Raw genomic sequence first — 15,713 nt, 5'->3', positions numbered from 1 at the left:
TGCTTAGCATGAAGGCGAGCAGAGGTGGGTGGGCTTCTCCCCCTCCATGACGTGACGTGACGCCTGCCGGGGGCCTCGGGTTTTTCTTTCTTTACAGTTGCTGGGGAGTTTTGGTTTGGTTTTGTTTTGTTTGGAGACTTGACAGATTGTGGCGGTCACCGGTAAGACCCTCCTGTGTCGTGGTGCGGGGTCCACCACAGGGTCACTCTTGATATTAAAATGTGACTTAATAATACGAAAAGCAATTTGCAGAGTCTTTAAAAAAAATCCCATTGTTATCTATGGCTGCTGTGTGTGTGTGTGTGTGTGTGGAGGGGGCACCACCTGACGTCACCCTGCTGTTTGCCCCCTATGTGGCCCATGATGGCGTCCATGTCAAACACACGGATTTTCAGCTGCCTTTTCCATATAAAGCCATCTTAACACATGGGCACAATGGGTACTGGCCAGGAGCCCATGATGTTACTGATGCCCATGTAAGCTTCTGTTGCTGTCAAAACTGACTGGCACCAGCACACTACTTTGCCCAGGGGGCCATATTGAGTACATGTTGAGTGTTTAGTGACACTTGGGACCTCCTCACACTTTCAGTTGGCCTGTGGGCCCCCTGTTATGACAGAAGTGAGCTGCGAATGATTTACAGTACAGAGTGAGTGGCATGGGGGGCACTGGTAGAGCAGCAGCCTCACAGTAAGGAGGCCAGGGTTCTTCCCATGTCCGTGTGGTGCCCCCCACAAAGCAGTCCAAAGTCATGAAGGTTCAGTGAAGTGGCTGCGCTTGTGTGTTCTGGCGCCCTGTCCAGGGTGTGGCTCCTGCCTTGTGCCCTGTGCTAGCTGGGATTGGCATCAGCCCACCCACGGCCCTGTTGGGCTACAGAATGACGTGCCATGTTTAACATGGCAGTGTGCTTAGACTCGCCCGTTAATGGGGGGCTTTGGCCTGCAGGCCACTTAAGATCATGTGATCCCTGTCATCAGAAAGCCACACCTGCATGTACTTAACCCCCACCTTGTTGTGTCCCCCGCCCCCTTACTGAATTGTCTCGACCGCACCGAGTGGGCTTGTTCAGTTTGTTAAAGAGGGGCTTGAGTAAGGATTGCTGACCCCCTGCTCTCGTGTAAAGCTTTCTTGAACTGTTTGGTGACAATTTAGAGGGTCCCTTGAAGAGACGTGGGGTGCAGTTGTGACCCCCGTGTGTGTGTGTGTGTGTGTGATGGTGCCCGGTCAGCGCGCCCTTCAAACAGAAGCCTTCCTCTCTGGCCGCAGGCCCAGTTTGCCGTCTTCACCGCCGTTTTTGCCGACGTTCCAGTCAAGTGAGTGACGGTGTGTCTCTTTGTTTTCAGCGGTGTTTCCACAACTATAGACCCCTTCTGGGACATAAGCTTGGACCTGCCCGGCTCCTCGACGCCCTTCTGGCCTCTTAGTCCTGGCAGCGAAGGGGGTGTCGTGAACGGTGAAAGCCACGTGTCCGGAACCACTACGCTCACAGACTGTCTACGCAGGTATGTTGGCAACGTGGCACATGCAGCATTGCATGATGGGGGAGTCGAGGACCTCTTGGCCACGCGGCAGAGAGTCTGTGGGGGGTGCGGAGTCCTAGTCGACATTGGTGGTCCGGTGGCCCTGACTTTTAGATGTGTGCCGGACCGGATGAAGCGGTGAAGAGCGTCGCAGATTAAGGAGTCCTCAGAAAGGCTTTAAATGTGCATGGCCGGCGTGTAGGCCTCTCTGTGAACAAGTGGCTCCAGGTGGGCCTGCAGCTGACCCCCTCAATTGTATTCTCTCAGAATGCATTCTTCATTTAGCCCACCGTTCGTTCCTTAGCACTTGACCTAAAGGCAGAAGCCACCAGCGTCAGCCACAGTGGTCCATACAGCAGCCCCCCCTCTGTGTGGATTAGGGTCCCCAGACGTTGGCTTGCCCTGCTTATGTCCGAGCCGATGAAGACGAGGGTCACTCGAGTGTGAGAGCTGCAGGGTTGTTTTAAGGTGCCCTTTTGAGGGGCTTGACGGCTTCAAACTCGGGATGATCCGTCAGATAACCTGCTCAAAAAATGAGGTCAGCGGGGGGAAGAAATCCTGCTGACCATCTGGACGGCTATGAACTGATATGGTGAAGTGTGAGGAACGAAAGGATGGAAATGAAAAGGATCAACCGACCAGGGACACCCCGAAAACCAAAGGGGCAGGCCGGCTCACCCACTGCAGCGACTCCAAATCATACTCCGTAGTTTGTATGCCACCCCCCCCATGGCTGACAACGTCCTAATGAGTCAACAGATGGTGTCCCGGGGCATCACTGAGCTCCTGGACAGGCTGAGGTATCCGATGGACCGAAACACAATGTCCCACTTAGGTGAGTGAGCGTTCAGTCAATGGCATCAAGTCCTTCACCCGCTCACCACATGAGGTCGGGCACCAGGAGGAACCAGCATAGGGTCTTACAATGGGTCCAAGGATTTCATCCTGATACCTAATGGCAGTCAAGGTGCCCACCGTTGTCTAGCCTGTAGAGGTCTGTGTGTCCCTCCATGGATATGCAACCCCCGCCAAACTAGTCCGTCACGTGTGCTCTCATCAAAGGGCACCTGCCAATTCTGGTATTCTATGGCAAATACCAATCACACTCCATGGTGCCCACTAGAGGACATTGTCAGGTCTTCAGGCCCCCGTCAGACATTCGTACCAGTGGCCTGCCTCCCTGCTGGAGGTCATTTTGTGGGCTCTGCCAGTGCTCATTCTGTTCCTCCGGTGGGTGCTGCTGATGGGTTAAGGACCTTCTACGAGGCGCCCTGTCCAGCTCTCCTAAAGTAACTGCCTGCCTGTCTGTCTCCTGGACTCTCCTCCATGCCGTTGAGACTGGGAGACACAGCAAACCTTCTGGCAGTGCCACGTATTGATGTGCCATCCTAGAGACGTTGGACTACCTGTGCCAGCTCTGTAGGGTCCAGGTATGGCCTCATGGTACCAGTAGTGACACCGACCACAGACAAATGCAAAATGAGTGACCAAACAGATGAGGGGGGAGAAATGTCAGTGGCCTCCCTCCACCTGTTAACCCATTCATTCCTGTTTTAGGGGTCATCTCATTGTTGCCCCCGACACCAAAGCAGCTCAAACTGATGAGCCCCCCTGCTACTCAACTGAGCAGACCAACAGCCCCCAAGTGTCCTTGACGTGACGCTATACCCTGATTAAAAAGGGGTCCTTGAATTTCTTTGAGCAGTGTATTGTAATCCTGAGAATCCTCTGTTGCCCTTTTGGTGTCACTCGTCTGGCCCTCACAACGTCACCCCTAAATGTGTGGATTGTGGTTGACGTATGACACGGCCAGCAGCAGGGTCACCCGTGTGAATTGCCGTCTGCTTCATGAGTGCTGCTGCCAGACTGGCACAGATTACGCTGAGAAGTGCCACATCTCTGAAGGCTGATTAACAAACCATCGCCACCCGTAACCTGGCATCGCCAGATCCAAACAAAGTGATCGGCCTGGCAGTCTTTGACAAGGCTGTCAAAGGGCGAGTAGTGGTGGCATTACCAACAGTGTCGGGTTCAAGAGCTCCCAGAAGTCAGATGGGTGCCATGGTGCAAACGTGCATTGTCACAGTCCGAATCCACTGGCAGCCAGCGTGGCACCCAGGGCTGATTTATGGCTTTCTTTCTTTCTTTATTTTGTGTTTTGCCTTTCAGGTTTACGCGACCAGAGCATCTAGGAAGCAGTGCCAAAATCAAATGTAGTGGTTGCCATAGTTACCAGGAGTCCACCAAACAGCTCACAATGAAGAAATTACCCATAGTGGCCTGTTTTCATCTCAAAGTAAGTGCCAAGTGATGCAGCGGCACGGGACTAGACGGGCATGGAGGGCGTAGGTAGAACGGCAGGATGGACACGAGCTGAACTTCATTGCCAGGCAACTTAGTTGGTAGGACATTGTCATTGGCGTTTGAGCCGTCGATATAACAGTTGTCAAGTCCAGTGACAGCATAATATGACATTGTCACACGATTATAAATGACACAGTCACCGCAGACCCCAAAAAAGTAAGCAGGCGTGTCTGGGGGTCCGAGGGTTGTGATTTGACCTGAGCGACTGCAGTCTGAGTGAAGCTACTTGGGGGGGTCCTTGCTGTGCACACGGTGAGGAATCTGGGAAAAGGTTATAGAGAGAGGAGGCACAGGGAAGAGACCCCCGTAGTGCAGGACCTGTTTGGGTTTATGCCAGGCCGATGATGCCATCTTTGCATTGAAACAGCGAGCTGAAGAGAAAGGTTGGCATACGGTGGTCCCTAATGTGGGGGAGGCTTATGATGGGAGTGTGGTGTGCGAGGGAGAAAAGAGGACCAGAGAAGGGTGTGAGAGACCTCTGCACCGGGGGTCTTCTTGAAGGGCTCGCCTCTTTAAACTGGTTATGGATGTGTTGACTCATCGGGTAAAAGACCAAGCCCCCCAATGCAGGTTTGTAGCACCGGAGAAATTGGATGAAATGGAGGGCGGGTTTGAGCTTCAATGATGACATTGGCTTTAAACGTCAAGGGTCAATGGCCACCCGAGGTGGACAGTTGGCTACAGAGTGCAGTGTGGGTGGAACAATTGGAAGGAGAAGACAGCAGGAGTGTTGTGTGGTCCGAGAAGAGAGGTGGAGGTTAAAGACGAGCTTGGTAAGGACAGCAGTCATGTACGGAGCCAAGGCACGGGTGGCAAAGAAGTTGGCAGAAATGAGACTCTGGAGCTCTAAAGGAGGGCAGAATTAGAAATGAGACCACCAGAGGGTACAATACAAGTGGGGGAGAACAGTGGGGGGAAAAAAAGGACGATGAAGTGTTAGGGACGAGTGATGAGGGGAGACCAGCAACGTGTGGCCAAAAAGACGTGGACGGCCAATCCGGTCGAGTCATCTCTGTGGAGCATTGTGACTCATTCTCCGTTCCAACACAAGCGGAGGTGACACTGCTGGCTAAGTGCAGAGCCGGCCCCCCGTATGATGGCAGACCTGGTAAAACACACAGCACAATGTCTGTCCATTAATCACTTAATGAGTGACCCCTGGCCAGCTCCCGACGAAAAAGAGAACGTCAACCGTAAAGTCAAGTCAGGATACACGAGTGGTGGGCACATAAGCTGAAGGAGAGTCGAGGGACGAGAGTGCGACTGGGGTGGCGGTGCGGGACCGAGTCAAAAGGTGAGAAGAGGAAGAGGAGGCTCCTGCTGTTAGTGTCCGGTCATCTTGTGTCCCTCTCTGAGGTGGCACTCACTTGGGTGACTGGCTCTCTTCTTTGTCCCCTTTTTGTTTCTGCTGCTGTGTCCGTCTGAATTTCCCCTCAGGATTAGTAAAGTTTAATGGATCTAATTAATGGGGGGACAGCCTTCTGTATGGGGACAGGTGAGGTGTCAGGACCTCCGAATGTTGAAATCTGCAGAGCCCCCCCAGACCGGGGGGAGGGGGGGCATTTATTCTTTTCTTATGTACTCAAGTGGGTGCCACTTTGCCTTTTCTGTCTCGCCGTAACTGTACACGATTTTTAAAGCGAAAACCTAGTTGGACATTTGTGGACTGCCACCTTTAATTTTGGGTGAATGTTCGTGACATCTCATCACGACAGAAGCCCGAGTGGCCCCGTGACTCAAGGACTGAGAGGGACACATTGGGTGGGCAGCTGGGTGAGGCCTCATTCTTGATTTGGTGCCCTGCACTCACTTGAAGCAGGATGGGGTTTTGTTTTCCCCCCTCCACCCCCCCATCCCACTGTAGATTTGCTTGTCTTTGTGACACCAAAGGACAGTCAGCCCACCTTCATGACGCGTGTGTCTGCTGGAGCTTGTTGGGGACCTGTGGACTCCTGTGTCTGACATTTTATGTCTGGCCTGATCTTCTTCTGACAGTAGAGTTCTGTTAACTCCTTGCTCGACGACGACGAAGATGATGATGATGATGATGGTGAGGATGCTGTGATTCTGACTGAAATGCTTTCTCTCTTGCAGCGGTTTGAACACTCTGCAAAGTTACGACGGAAGATCACTACATACGTTTCGTTTCCTCTGGAGTTAGACATGACACCGTTCATGGCTTCCAGGTACGTCTGATGTGCTGCCCACCAAGCTGTCATGTGACTGTTCACTTTTACCAGACCCCCAGGTGACTGAAGTGGGACCCTCTTAGAGATCTTTGGCCAGTCGCCTGCGCTCCGTTCACACCACCTGCCATGTTGTAGGTTTCATTAATTGTAGTCCTTGGTGAGGAGCAGAGGACTGACGTGCATTTACCACAGAGCTTGCACGGGGGGGCATTTACTTTCTCACATCACTGTCTCAGTTGGGGGGACGCTTTTGTTGGCGTTGCACTTTCTGATCTTTGAATGTTTTCCTTTTGCAGTAAAGAAAGCCGAATGAACGGCCAGTATCAGCAGCCAGTCGACACTTTAAACAACGACAACAAGTAAGTCCTCGTCACCTTCCGGGTGGCCATTTTAGGGACGTCGTGTGCGATTAATCTTGAGCAGTAATTGGAGACCCCTAAACACCTCAGGACGTTTAACTAGTGGGCATGCAGTTAAATCCAGAAAGCGTTTGTACCTGAAGTGACTGAGCAGCCCCCCACGGCCCTCCACTCCCACCTCCATGTTTAGCGGCTCTTTACGGATATTGGACATGACGTGCCAGTCGTGCCTGGCACCGCTGTGTTGCTCATCACCTGATCGTTTCCAGCCAACAGGGTTTAGCGGTGCCTTTCAGGAAGTCCTTATTGTCATCGAGTGAAACCCAAACTGATCACAAGCCAAAGAAAGATGGCAGGAAGAGGAGGAAGTCTTGGTGGGTTGGTTTGGGTTTTCTTTAGGATGGCGATGCGTGTCGGTTTTCCTCTTCGTAATTCTTTCCCCCAAGAGTGTGCTGGCATTGTGCGGCGCTTTGCCCGATTTATTTTCAGTCACCTCGGCTGCCCTTCATGAAGCTGAAATCAGTTGTGCCATCGAGTCGAGTGACGTGCAGTTTGTTGTCACTGACCGAGGCACTGTGGACGCGGGGGTCTTTTCTATTTCGTGTCATGAAGGTAGAGAATATTCATCTAATTGTCACCCCCCCAATAACTCAGACTCTAAAGCGCAGGAAATTTATATTCACACCTGCCACTTTGACGTGGGAGACCACCCAGTGCAGCCATTTTAATCAAAATCTGAGCTGCGGTGGTCTGTTGTGGAACAGCCCCCCTCAAGACGATGACGCTGGTCAGCCAGACTTCGTTGGTAGCTACAAAGGCGCACCCATAACAGAATGTGACAAGGAGTTGACATGTAGTCAGGGACCAAAGATTTAGGTCTGAAGAGGGTGGGCACTGGAACCAAACTCGGAGAAACCTGCGCAGAATCATCCGGAAAATGTCCTCCAGCTCAGATGTGTGTCACGGCATGTGTCACCGTGTGTGACACGGTGCTACACCAGCCGTTCTGTCATTGCAGTGATGATGTCCCCTGGGGGGAGGTGGGGGTTATGTGGACACACTTGAGAGGTCATGTGACAAGTGTGATGCGTCACTCGGTCGGTCATGAAGTCGTTCTTCTCTGATGTCCTCCTTGTTTTGCTCGTTTATTCATGCAGGCCCAGTTAGAGCTCTGCTGGACGCCCATCCCACCCTGGTCATTCTGAAAGGGGCCGTCTGATGTGACATGTGTGTCCCCATCTGTTCCCCGTCGCCGACTCGATGAATCCCTCCTTGCGGCGCCCATGTGAGGTGGTCCTGACGTTGTGTTCTGCTGCCTCCCCACAGGTACTCCTTGTTTGCTGTAGTCAACCATCAGGGAACGCTGGAGAGCGGCCATTACACCAGCTTCATCCGCCAACACAAGGACCAGTGGTTTAAATGTGACGACGCCATCATCACCAAGGCTAGCATCAAGGACGTCTTAGATAGCGAAGGGTAAGCCGCTCGTTTCTTTCTTCCGTCCCCGCGCGCCCCTCCATGAGTCTTTAGTGGGGGGACCCCAGACTGGAACTCGCTCCCTCCTGTGTGAAATGTTCCCAGTTTCCTTCCACATCCCGACGTCGCACCAGTTAGCCGAGTGGAGTCTAAAGTGGTGCATCGTGGTGGGCCGGTATCGGCGTCTGGCTCCCCTCGGTGGTAGCGTGAGGTCCGTCGGGGGTCCGTTCCTTCTCTGAGTGTCCACTAAGGAGAGGGCAGAGCAGCATGCTGGAATTGGGAGTTCGGACAGGAGGAGAGCAGCAGCTCAGTGCTCAATGGGGAGTTGTGGGGGGAAGATGCCGACCTGGACCGGCCAATCAGGGTGAACCGCACAGCACTCTGGGTAATCCCCCATACACAAGGGGAGACCAACTTTGACAGGAAGTCCCATTTCTCACTTCCTGTTGCACACGCAGGTTTGTGTTTCCTGTTTTAGGTGGGTTGGCGCGTTTGCACACACAGTGGACAGGAGAGGCCAGCGCCCTGGCATCGAGGATGGCTTTTTGAATTCCGTTTCTGCTCCAGGCACCACGGACCCCCATATTAGTCGAGACGTGTTGGTGCGCCACGTTCCTCCACCCGGCCTTCCCTAAACTGCAGACGGTTTGGTAAACTCTTAAGTTGCACAAGTGGCGGGCACTTCCCGTTTTTATTGATTCGATTTCAACAGCTGCCCACAGTGATTGCTCAAGGCCACCGGTGTCCCGTAGAGGAAGTGCGAGTGCTTTGACCTTTCGTAGCTGACTGTGCAGAGGGACATTTGTGACGCATGTGGCACGCTCTGTGGCACTTGCCCTCTCTCTGTCACCCATGGACTCTGGGGCCATTACAAGATGGCACTCGCCGTTTTACACGCCACGTGTGTGGTGTTTAGTGGAGCTCGGACCCCTTCCTGTTGTTGTGTGAGTGGCACCGTATGCCAGCACCAGGATGTTGCCTTGGTGACCCTGCACAACTAGGAGTCGCACTTGAGGACGGCAGTCACTTGGTGGTCTTGGCACAGTTTGCAGGCTCGGTCTGTTCTGGCACTGGGGGTCCATAGTACGGGGAGGTCAGTGAGGGTGGTCTTTGTCCTGGAGACGCCGGCCCACCTGACTTGAGCCTCTCTTGTCTTTTGTTTGCAGGTACCTGCTGTTTTACCACAAACAGTTCCTCGAGTACGAGTAGCCTTACGGGGGGCTTTCAAATCGACACACAGACCTACCTGAAACTCTGGAAGAGAAATTGAAAAAAAAACAATTCAGTCAGCACTGAGCTACCAGAACCTTCTTGACACTGACTTTGGTCGACGGAGCGACAAACGAATGAGGACGAGGAACGCGGGGGACGCCGGCGGGGTGAAGACGGGACCCCTGAGACGCTGCAGCCAAATGCATGAGCAGTCGGAAAGGGTCAAAGTCACCTTCACAGCTCACCAGATCCACTGCCAAGGGGAGTAAGGCAAAGCCAGTGGGCGGGCGGGCAGGCAGGCGGGCGGGTGGGCATTCGGCGGGTGGGCAAGCGAGCACATCTCATGAGTGTTGTGGTTTGGTTGTTCTTTTTTGTTTTCTTTTGTGTCCCCCTTTCCTCTTCACTCCCTTCTGTGCTTGAACTCCAACAGCTGGCGCGGTGAGCGAGGATGAGGAGGAGGAGGAGGAGGCCTCGGTAGTGTGGGGTGGGCGGGGCTTCACTCAAGCCCTCCAATTGGACTTGAGGAGGTTTTTTTGTTTTTGTTTTTTTGCTGTTGAGACCCCGCGGCATGCTGGGTGGCTTTTCGACGAGGGGGTGGACGGCTGCTAGACGGGTCGGTGGGCCCCTCGCTCGCTCACTCACTCGCCTGCCCGCCATTGTGGGTTCAGGTGGGGTTCTCTCTCTCTCTTTTTTTGTTGTTTTTAAGATTTTTTTTTTCTTTTCCCCATTTGCGCCACAAGTGCAGTGCGACGCATTCATGGATTCCTGTTGCCCCCCACACCCCCCCCTAAGGACTGTGCTCTCATAGTTTCAACTGCAATGAATTGGCATTGTGATTTATTGTGGAAGTTCATCTTTGCTGTTAAGCTGGAATTAGATCTCACTTGGTTGTGTTTATATAAAAAAAACAAAAAAGCCCCCTGTGTCGATGTGGTCTGCGCTGGGGGCTTGGCATCTCGGCAGACGGGCACAGCCCACATGGAGTGGGGCACCCACATGGAGTGGTGGGGGAGGTGGGCATGAGGGGTGTTGGCATATGGGTGCCCGTCTACACTTCAGCAGGTGCGGTGGGACTGGATGACAGGATCGGCCCCACAAATGCCCTTCAAAGTGAAGCTTCTAGAAAGTGCGGCCCCCACCTCTTTGAGCTGCGTGTTTGGTGGGCCCACCCTTTGCCCGTCGCCCACGTCTTTCCTGTACTCCTTGACTGGCTCGATGATGCAGAGGGCAGGGCGCTGTGCCCACCATTCGATATGACTCTGCCTGCACTTCTCCGCCACGTGCCGCCTCTGTGCCGCGTATCGTCCTGCAGCAGCCCACCTCTTCGATTTCATGTTTGCCCGATCCCCCTTTCTCCAGAGCACCTGCTGGCATTCGTGGTTTTGTGATATGAGCAGCACTTTGGTCCACGAGGGCCACTTCTGATCAGACCACTTGTGATGGGTGGTCCCTGCCACGGTGGAGCTGGTTGCCCGTGTTGGATGGGCAGTGCCAACACACACGCACCAATCCAGCTCCCTTCTTGTGTCACGCAAGTCCTCGTGACCCTCGGTTCTGAGCTGACCAATCGACTGAAAACCACCCGAGATGGGGCAGTAGGTGCCATGCCATTGGTGGTCATGGTGGTCTCTGACTCCCACCCGTCTGGCTCATTTGTTTCTGTTAATTTTCCTCATGAAGATCGTCCCATGGACGAGTGAAAGGCCACCGCGCTGCTGCCACCCGCTGGTGGAGTCTGGTACTGCAGCCGGGTTCCTGCCTTCCTCTCCATTTCTGTCAGTGTGTCTGCCATACGTCCTGCCCTCCACGGTGCCAGGCTGTGTTGCTCATCTTCCAGAAGGCCAGTCAGTGCCACTCTGCTTGTACTGCTATGGGGGCTTCTTGATGTGGACAAGCAGGTGGTGGGACTGCTGGGGTTTTTACATGAGAGCAGCTGTTGGCATTGAAGGAGAACTCGGTATGGGCAGCCCGTCCCATCAGGAGCGCGAGCAGATGATGCCACGGCCCCTGACTGCTCGTCTGCCACCCATAGGGCATCCAGAAGCAAAATATGGGGTGCAGACCACCAGGCCCACTAGAGAACATGAAAGTCACCGGCCCCATCCATGCTCTGCCTTGTCCCAAACGTGATGGCCTGGCCTTAAAGTCCCGAAATGCCCCAAGCAGATGGGCAACATGGGAACAGAAACTGGGTGCTCCTCATGATGACTTCGTAGTCTCTCTGGGTGGGGACTTGGAGTGGACAAGCGACAGTGACATCAGCATGATTCATTCAAGACCACCGCTCAAAGCCGTGCAGGGAGACCCCCCATGTCAGCTGCTCCATCTCCAGTTGGCTTCAGCTGATTAGGGTTGATTAGGTGGGGTCAGAGGTACCACTCGGCCCCCCAGGTGACCGTTCGTTTGTTCAACTTCTGGGGGTCCGCTGCCTAACGTGAAAGGCGCTATATAACCACACACGTCCTGTCAGGCCAGCCATTCTCACAAACTGGTCCAGTTGAAGGTCACAAGTGCTGGGCTCTCTGTGCCACATTGGGTGCCAATCTGTGGTGGGACACACCCCCCTTTCCCCTCACAGAGTGCCAATTCAGGGACACGGCATGTGCCAGCTCTGCCAGGAGGGGTGTATAAGGCACGTGAGGTCGTGTGTAATGGCAAACGTCCAAGGCGCTATATAAAGCATTACAGCCCATAATGCAGTGTTTAATATGCCAGCTCTGCTGCTGCCCAATGGGAAAGGCGCTATATAAAAATACATTTGGTGACTCTGCACAGGGGCAGTGCCCTTCAAATGCCATCTGTATAAGTTGGAGTTGTGTGAAAGGCGCCATACAGGGTCACTTGTGCTGGACCCCATACATAAAGTGCTGCATGAAAGGCGCTATAAGAATATCCTTAACTGTCGAGCGCGGTGCCAACCAAACTACTGATGACCGTGACAACACTATGAAAGGCGCTATACAGAGCCGGGCATCATCACCCTGAGCATTGGTTACCTGGCGCTATATTAAGGTGGATTACAATTCTTCATGGGCAGACAACTCGGTGCCCGTGTGGCCAGCAGTCGCTCAGCTCTACTAAAACACGTCCGGTGTCCAGTCGGGGGTCACTCGTGTCAGGACGTTCATGGAGGACTCGGGACCCCAAGTTGGTCAGACATCTTTAATAAAGAGGACCACAGACAGCTGCTGACCAGACTTGGCGACATGTGGGACAATTCTGGCGGAGGAGCCCTGGTGTGCCCGCTGACCACAGAAACACCAGGTGCCCAGGTTCAGGATGCCCGCTGTGCCTTTTCTTCTGTCTCTCAGGCGCGGGTAGGTGACCTTACACGGGTGACTCTGGGCAGAGGGCCGAGTGCAAGGCTCTCCCACAGGTGGCGCACAAGGCAGGCTGGGGCTCGGGTTGCCAGGCCCTCCTCTCGCAGCAGGGGCTCTGAGGTCGGACCCCGGGCTCCTCCATGAGTGGCCATCTTCTGTTACAACACCTGCAAGGGAACAGGAGACGGAAACAAGTGAGGGGGCTTGAAGAGAAAGGGGGGGGGGATCACAGGGACAAAGACACACAGCAGCCGGCAGTGACACCCCCAGGATCTGGGCCTTCACCTATAGGGTGCCTTTCTGAGCCCCCCAGCCTTGTCGTATTTGTGGCGGAGGGCCGGCAACTTCACGGCGTGTCTGTTTTATGGTGGGGGGCTCTCGTGAAAATGTCCTTGACGTCTGAAATGACATTTGTGTCCAGCAGGGGGGGGGGGTTAGGGGTTTCTGGAAGGATGGGACGGTGGCACACAGACCCCTCCTCAGGGACGGGCACCGCCCTGACCTATGGGCCCACCGCTCACGAGAGCATTCATTCACTCTGCTTGGACCCCCTAATCCCTGGCAGTGAAAGTGAAGCCCCCTCTCTGTGATGGCTGCCCCACACCCCTCTAAGCCACTGGTCAGACAACCCGCCTGACCCCCAACCTCGTTGACCCTGCCTGCCTTAACTAGCGTGTACCCCTGGCACCAGCAGACCCCCTGTCACTGGGTGTCCCTGTTGCCAACATGACTTGACTTTTCTGTGCCACTGCCCGCCCTCTGGGGGTCATCACTGTGGGGGCAGCACTGAGCCACCTTTATCTGCCAGTCAGGCTGCTCTTGCTTGGTGGTCACACTTTGATCATTTTGGGCCTGTGTGTGGGGGTCTGTACATTGTGCCCAAGGCTGCTGGGGCTGTTTTGTTTTTAGCCCCCTAATCCTGGCAGCGGTGACCCCCACCTGTTAGGGATGCTGCTGTAAACCCCCAGCGTTGTGGCTCTGTGGGTTTCCCCGACTCCAGCTTTGGTAAGTTGGCACTACCTTACACTGGGCATCCCGGCCATTGAGTGGGTGGGTTTGTTCAATTAATTGTGTCCTGTGGTGAACTGGCACTCTGTTCAGGTCACCCCCACCTGTGCCCACTAAACAGGACTGTGACCCTCCCAGTGGCTCCACCTGCAGGCTGGGCAGTGCCATTACATTTCCATGGATTTCATAATTGGCTCGTGGCCTTTCACCTTATTTTACTGGCCGATGGGTCACTAGCTGGGCGATGACCTGTGGGAGGTCCCTCTGGTGGCTGCCTGGCTGTCTCCTTCCTGGGCGCTGCCCGCCTGCTCAGGCGCCACAGCATCACGACTGCGATGGACAGGCTGAAGATGAGGACGCCGAGGCCCATACCAAGCAGGGAGGCCACTAGCAGTTGGTGCTCCTCGACAGCCATGGGCTTCGCCACCTTGGACCCGACCAGCTGGCGCAATGGCGTCCCACCAGCTGCACGTCCTGAAAGGAAGAAGAACAGAGGGCTGAAAATCAGCCTGTTGTGCCCATTTGAAGGACTGCAGTGGCCCACCGAGGGGCTGCCACCTGTGAGAGCTCTGGCCTTGCTGCCCTTTCAGCCTTTGCCACGGTTGCCAGGTTGGCATCGATGAACCTGAGCAGCGACCCCAAAGGTAAACTCTGCGGACTCGCCTGAAACTCCAGCCTTTAACGGGGTGGCAGGGGGCCTGACTTTTGCACTACTGGATTGACTCACCTTGGCACAGTGCCCTGCACTGAGTTGGGTGCTGCCCGCACAGCTGTGAGCATGGAATGCAGCGCCGCAGGAGCTCGTCGTAGAAAGTGCCCGCCGCCTTTGTACACTTCAGTGATTCTGGAATGAGAGGCCATGAGATGCCAGGAGTCAGACGGGTAATGCTGTGAATGCCCCCTGCTGGCAGAGCAAGGCCTTGTGGACCACTGCACCCCCACCACCATCCAATTCCTCTTACCACAAAACCGGCTGCATCGTAGCGGTGGCTGCAGGTGGCACATGGCGCTACACGGGACACATTTTCGGACTAGGCTGTCCCAGTACTGCTGTGGTGGGCACACTCTCTTGGTGCTCTGCCTACTTGGTACACAAGCAAAAAAAAAGTCTTTTAGAGGGCACACGCCTCGTTTGCCCCGAGGGTCCCGATTCAGACGTCACACCTGCCACCTCCATTTGCTGGCCCATCCCCTGGGGGCACTGCTGCTGATTTGGGCCTCGTTTGGCAAACCATAGCTTGGCATCATCTTGCCACCCCACCTGGTGCCCCCCAGTGTTTCTACATTTCTGCTTGGACTTCTCCACCAGGGACCCGACTCCAAGCAGCACCTGCTGCCGGATGCCTTCTGCCTGCCCGTCCAGTAATGGCTCTCAGTGTGCCAGCCACTGAATCCACCCCAGGGCGGCCCCATGTAACCCCCAAGCCACAGCACAGACAGTCACCCTGAGCCCCCAGCCTCGTTATCCCCGCCAGCCTTACCTCGTGTGCCGTGTGCCACCACCAGACCCCATGCTGCTCTTCCCTACCATGCCGCGGGGCGTCCCCTGTGCCTTTTCTGTGACGCGGACCACCCGTCAGCTGTGTTAGTTATGCATGGGGGCTTTCTAAACTGCGTGTGTTTGTGGGGGGAGGGGTGATGGGGTCGTGCACTGAGCCACTTTTATGGACGGGCCAGTTGGTGAGGCGGGCACTCGCCTCACCCACCTGCTCCTGCCTTGTGGTCCCACCTCTGGATGCTTTGATGTTTTTGGGTGCATGGATGGGACTGGCACTGAGGGAGACTCACTGATGGGGGGCTTGGGTGGGACCCTACATTGTGCCCAAGACTACTGGGGTAACCCTGAGGTGGAGTGAGTTGGAGAGATGAAGGGTCTCAGGGGTCTTGTGAAAATAAAAAGGAGAAGTCACTCCGCCCATCAGCCTACCCTCACACGCCGTTTAATGGGGGAGGGCCAAGGGGCTTGACCCCCCGACTCGACTCGAGCTTCTGTGTGCCAGCGCTGCCCCCCTTGGACGTGGTACTGCAGAAGCCTTTCAGATTTTTATGGTTCACTTGACTGCATCAGAAAAGAGGAAGAAAGTCGCTGGGTGGTCTCCATGTGAAGAAGGAACTGAACTGATCGATGAGGAGGAGGAGGAGGAGAGACCATAGTGCTGAGCCCACCATCAAGAAAAGAGTGCCCCCTGGTGTCGAGCCTGTCATTGAGGAAAGCCATCGATAGTGGGGGAGGAGAAAAGACCCCTGCGGTGTGCATAAGCCCAG

General features: G+C 54.8%; 2 protein-coding genes across 4 annotated transcripts in view; one reads left to right on the top strand and one right to left on the bottom strand.

Annotated features, from left to right (window-relative positions):
* usp22 (ubiquitin specific peptidase 22) overlaps window positions 1-10,037 on the top strand; it is a 60,682-nt gene extending 50,645 nt beyond the window's left edge. For both annotated transcript variants that reach the window (XM_039773850.1, XM_039773851.1), the window contains 6 exons: window positions 1,344-1,502; window positions 3,690-3,816; window positions 5,979-6,070; window positions 6,370-6,432; window positions 7,759-7,908; window positions 9,075-10,037. In XM_039773850.1, the coding sequence (XP_039629784.1) occupies window positions 1,344-1,502; window positions 3,690-3,816; window positions 5,979-6,070; window positions 6,370-6,432; window positions 7,759-7,908; window positions 9,075-9,117 (634 nt within the window). In that variant the 3' untranslated portion in view covers window positions 9,118-10,037. The remainder of the gene's footprint in view (window positions 1-1,343; window positions 1,503-3,689; window positions 3,817-5,978; window positions 6,071-6,369; window positions 6,433-7,758; window positions 7,909-9,074) is intronic.
* Window positions 10,038-12,071: 2,034 nt separating this feature from the next.
* On the bottom strand, window positions 12,072-15,664 carry LOC120542600 (tumor necrosis factor receptor superfamily member 13B). Of its 2 annotated transcripts, none has more exons than XM_039775171.1 (5): window positions 14,930-15,664; window positions 14,411-14,532; window positions 14,176-14,292; window positions 13,658-13,922; window positions 12,072-12,607 (listed from the first exon to the last, which is right to left on the bottom strand). In XM_039775171.1, the coding sequence occupies exons 1-5, from the start codon at window positions 14,977-14,979 to the stop codon at window positions 12,448-12,450; spliced, it is 714 nt and encodes a 237-aa protein (XP_039631105.1). In that variant the 5' UTR covers window positions 14,980-15,664; the 3' UTR covers window positions 12,072-12,447. The 2 variants fall into 2 exon arrangements, with proteins under 2 accessions (XP_039631105.1, XP_039631106.1); XM_039775172.1 differs by having other exon boundaries at window positions 12,073-12,607; window positions 14,411-14,529.
* Between the last annotated feature and the right edge of the window lie 49 nt (window positions 15,665-15,713).

The sequence above is a fragment of the Polypterus senegalus genome, chromosome 13 (genome assembly GCF_016835505.1).
Source record: "Polypterus senegalus isolate Bchr_013 chromosome 13, ASM1683550v1, whole genome shotgun sequence".
NCBI lineage: Eukaryota > Metazoa > Chordata > Cladistia > Polypteriformes > Polypteridae > Polypterus > Polypterus senegalus.
The sequence above is the reverse complement of the archived record's forward strand: the minus strand, read 5'-3'. Positions and strand labels throughout refer to the sequence as shown.

Excerpts from the sequence above, each read along its gene's own strand:
- LOC120542600 (XM_039775171.1), bottom strand. The coding sequence starts at position 14,979 with ATGGTAGGGAAGAGCAGCATGGGGTCTGGTGGTGGCACACGGCACACG. Across the intron at positions 14,293-14,410 it reads ACGATGCAGCCGGTTTTGTG|AATCACTGAAGTGTACAAAG; the intron begins GTAAGAGGAATT and ends CTCTCATTCCAG. Across the intron at positions 13,923-14,175 it reads GTGCAGGGCACTGTGCCAAG|GACGTGCAGCTGGTGGGACG; the intron begins GTGAGTCAATCC and ends TCTTCCTTTCAG.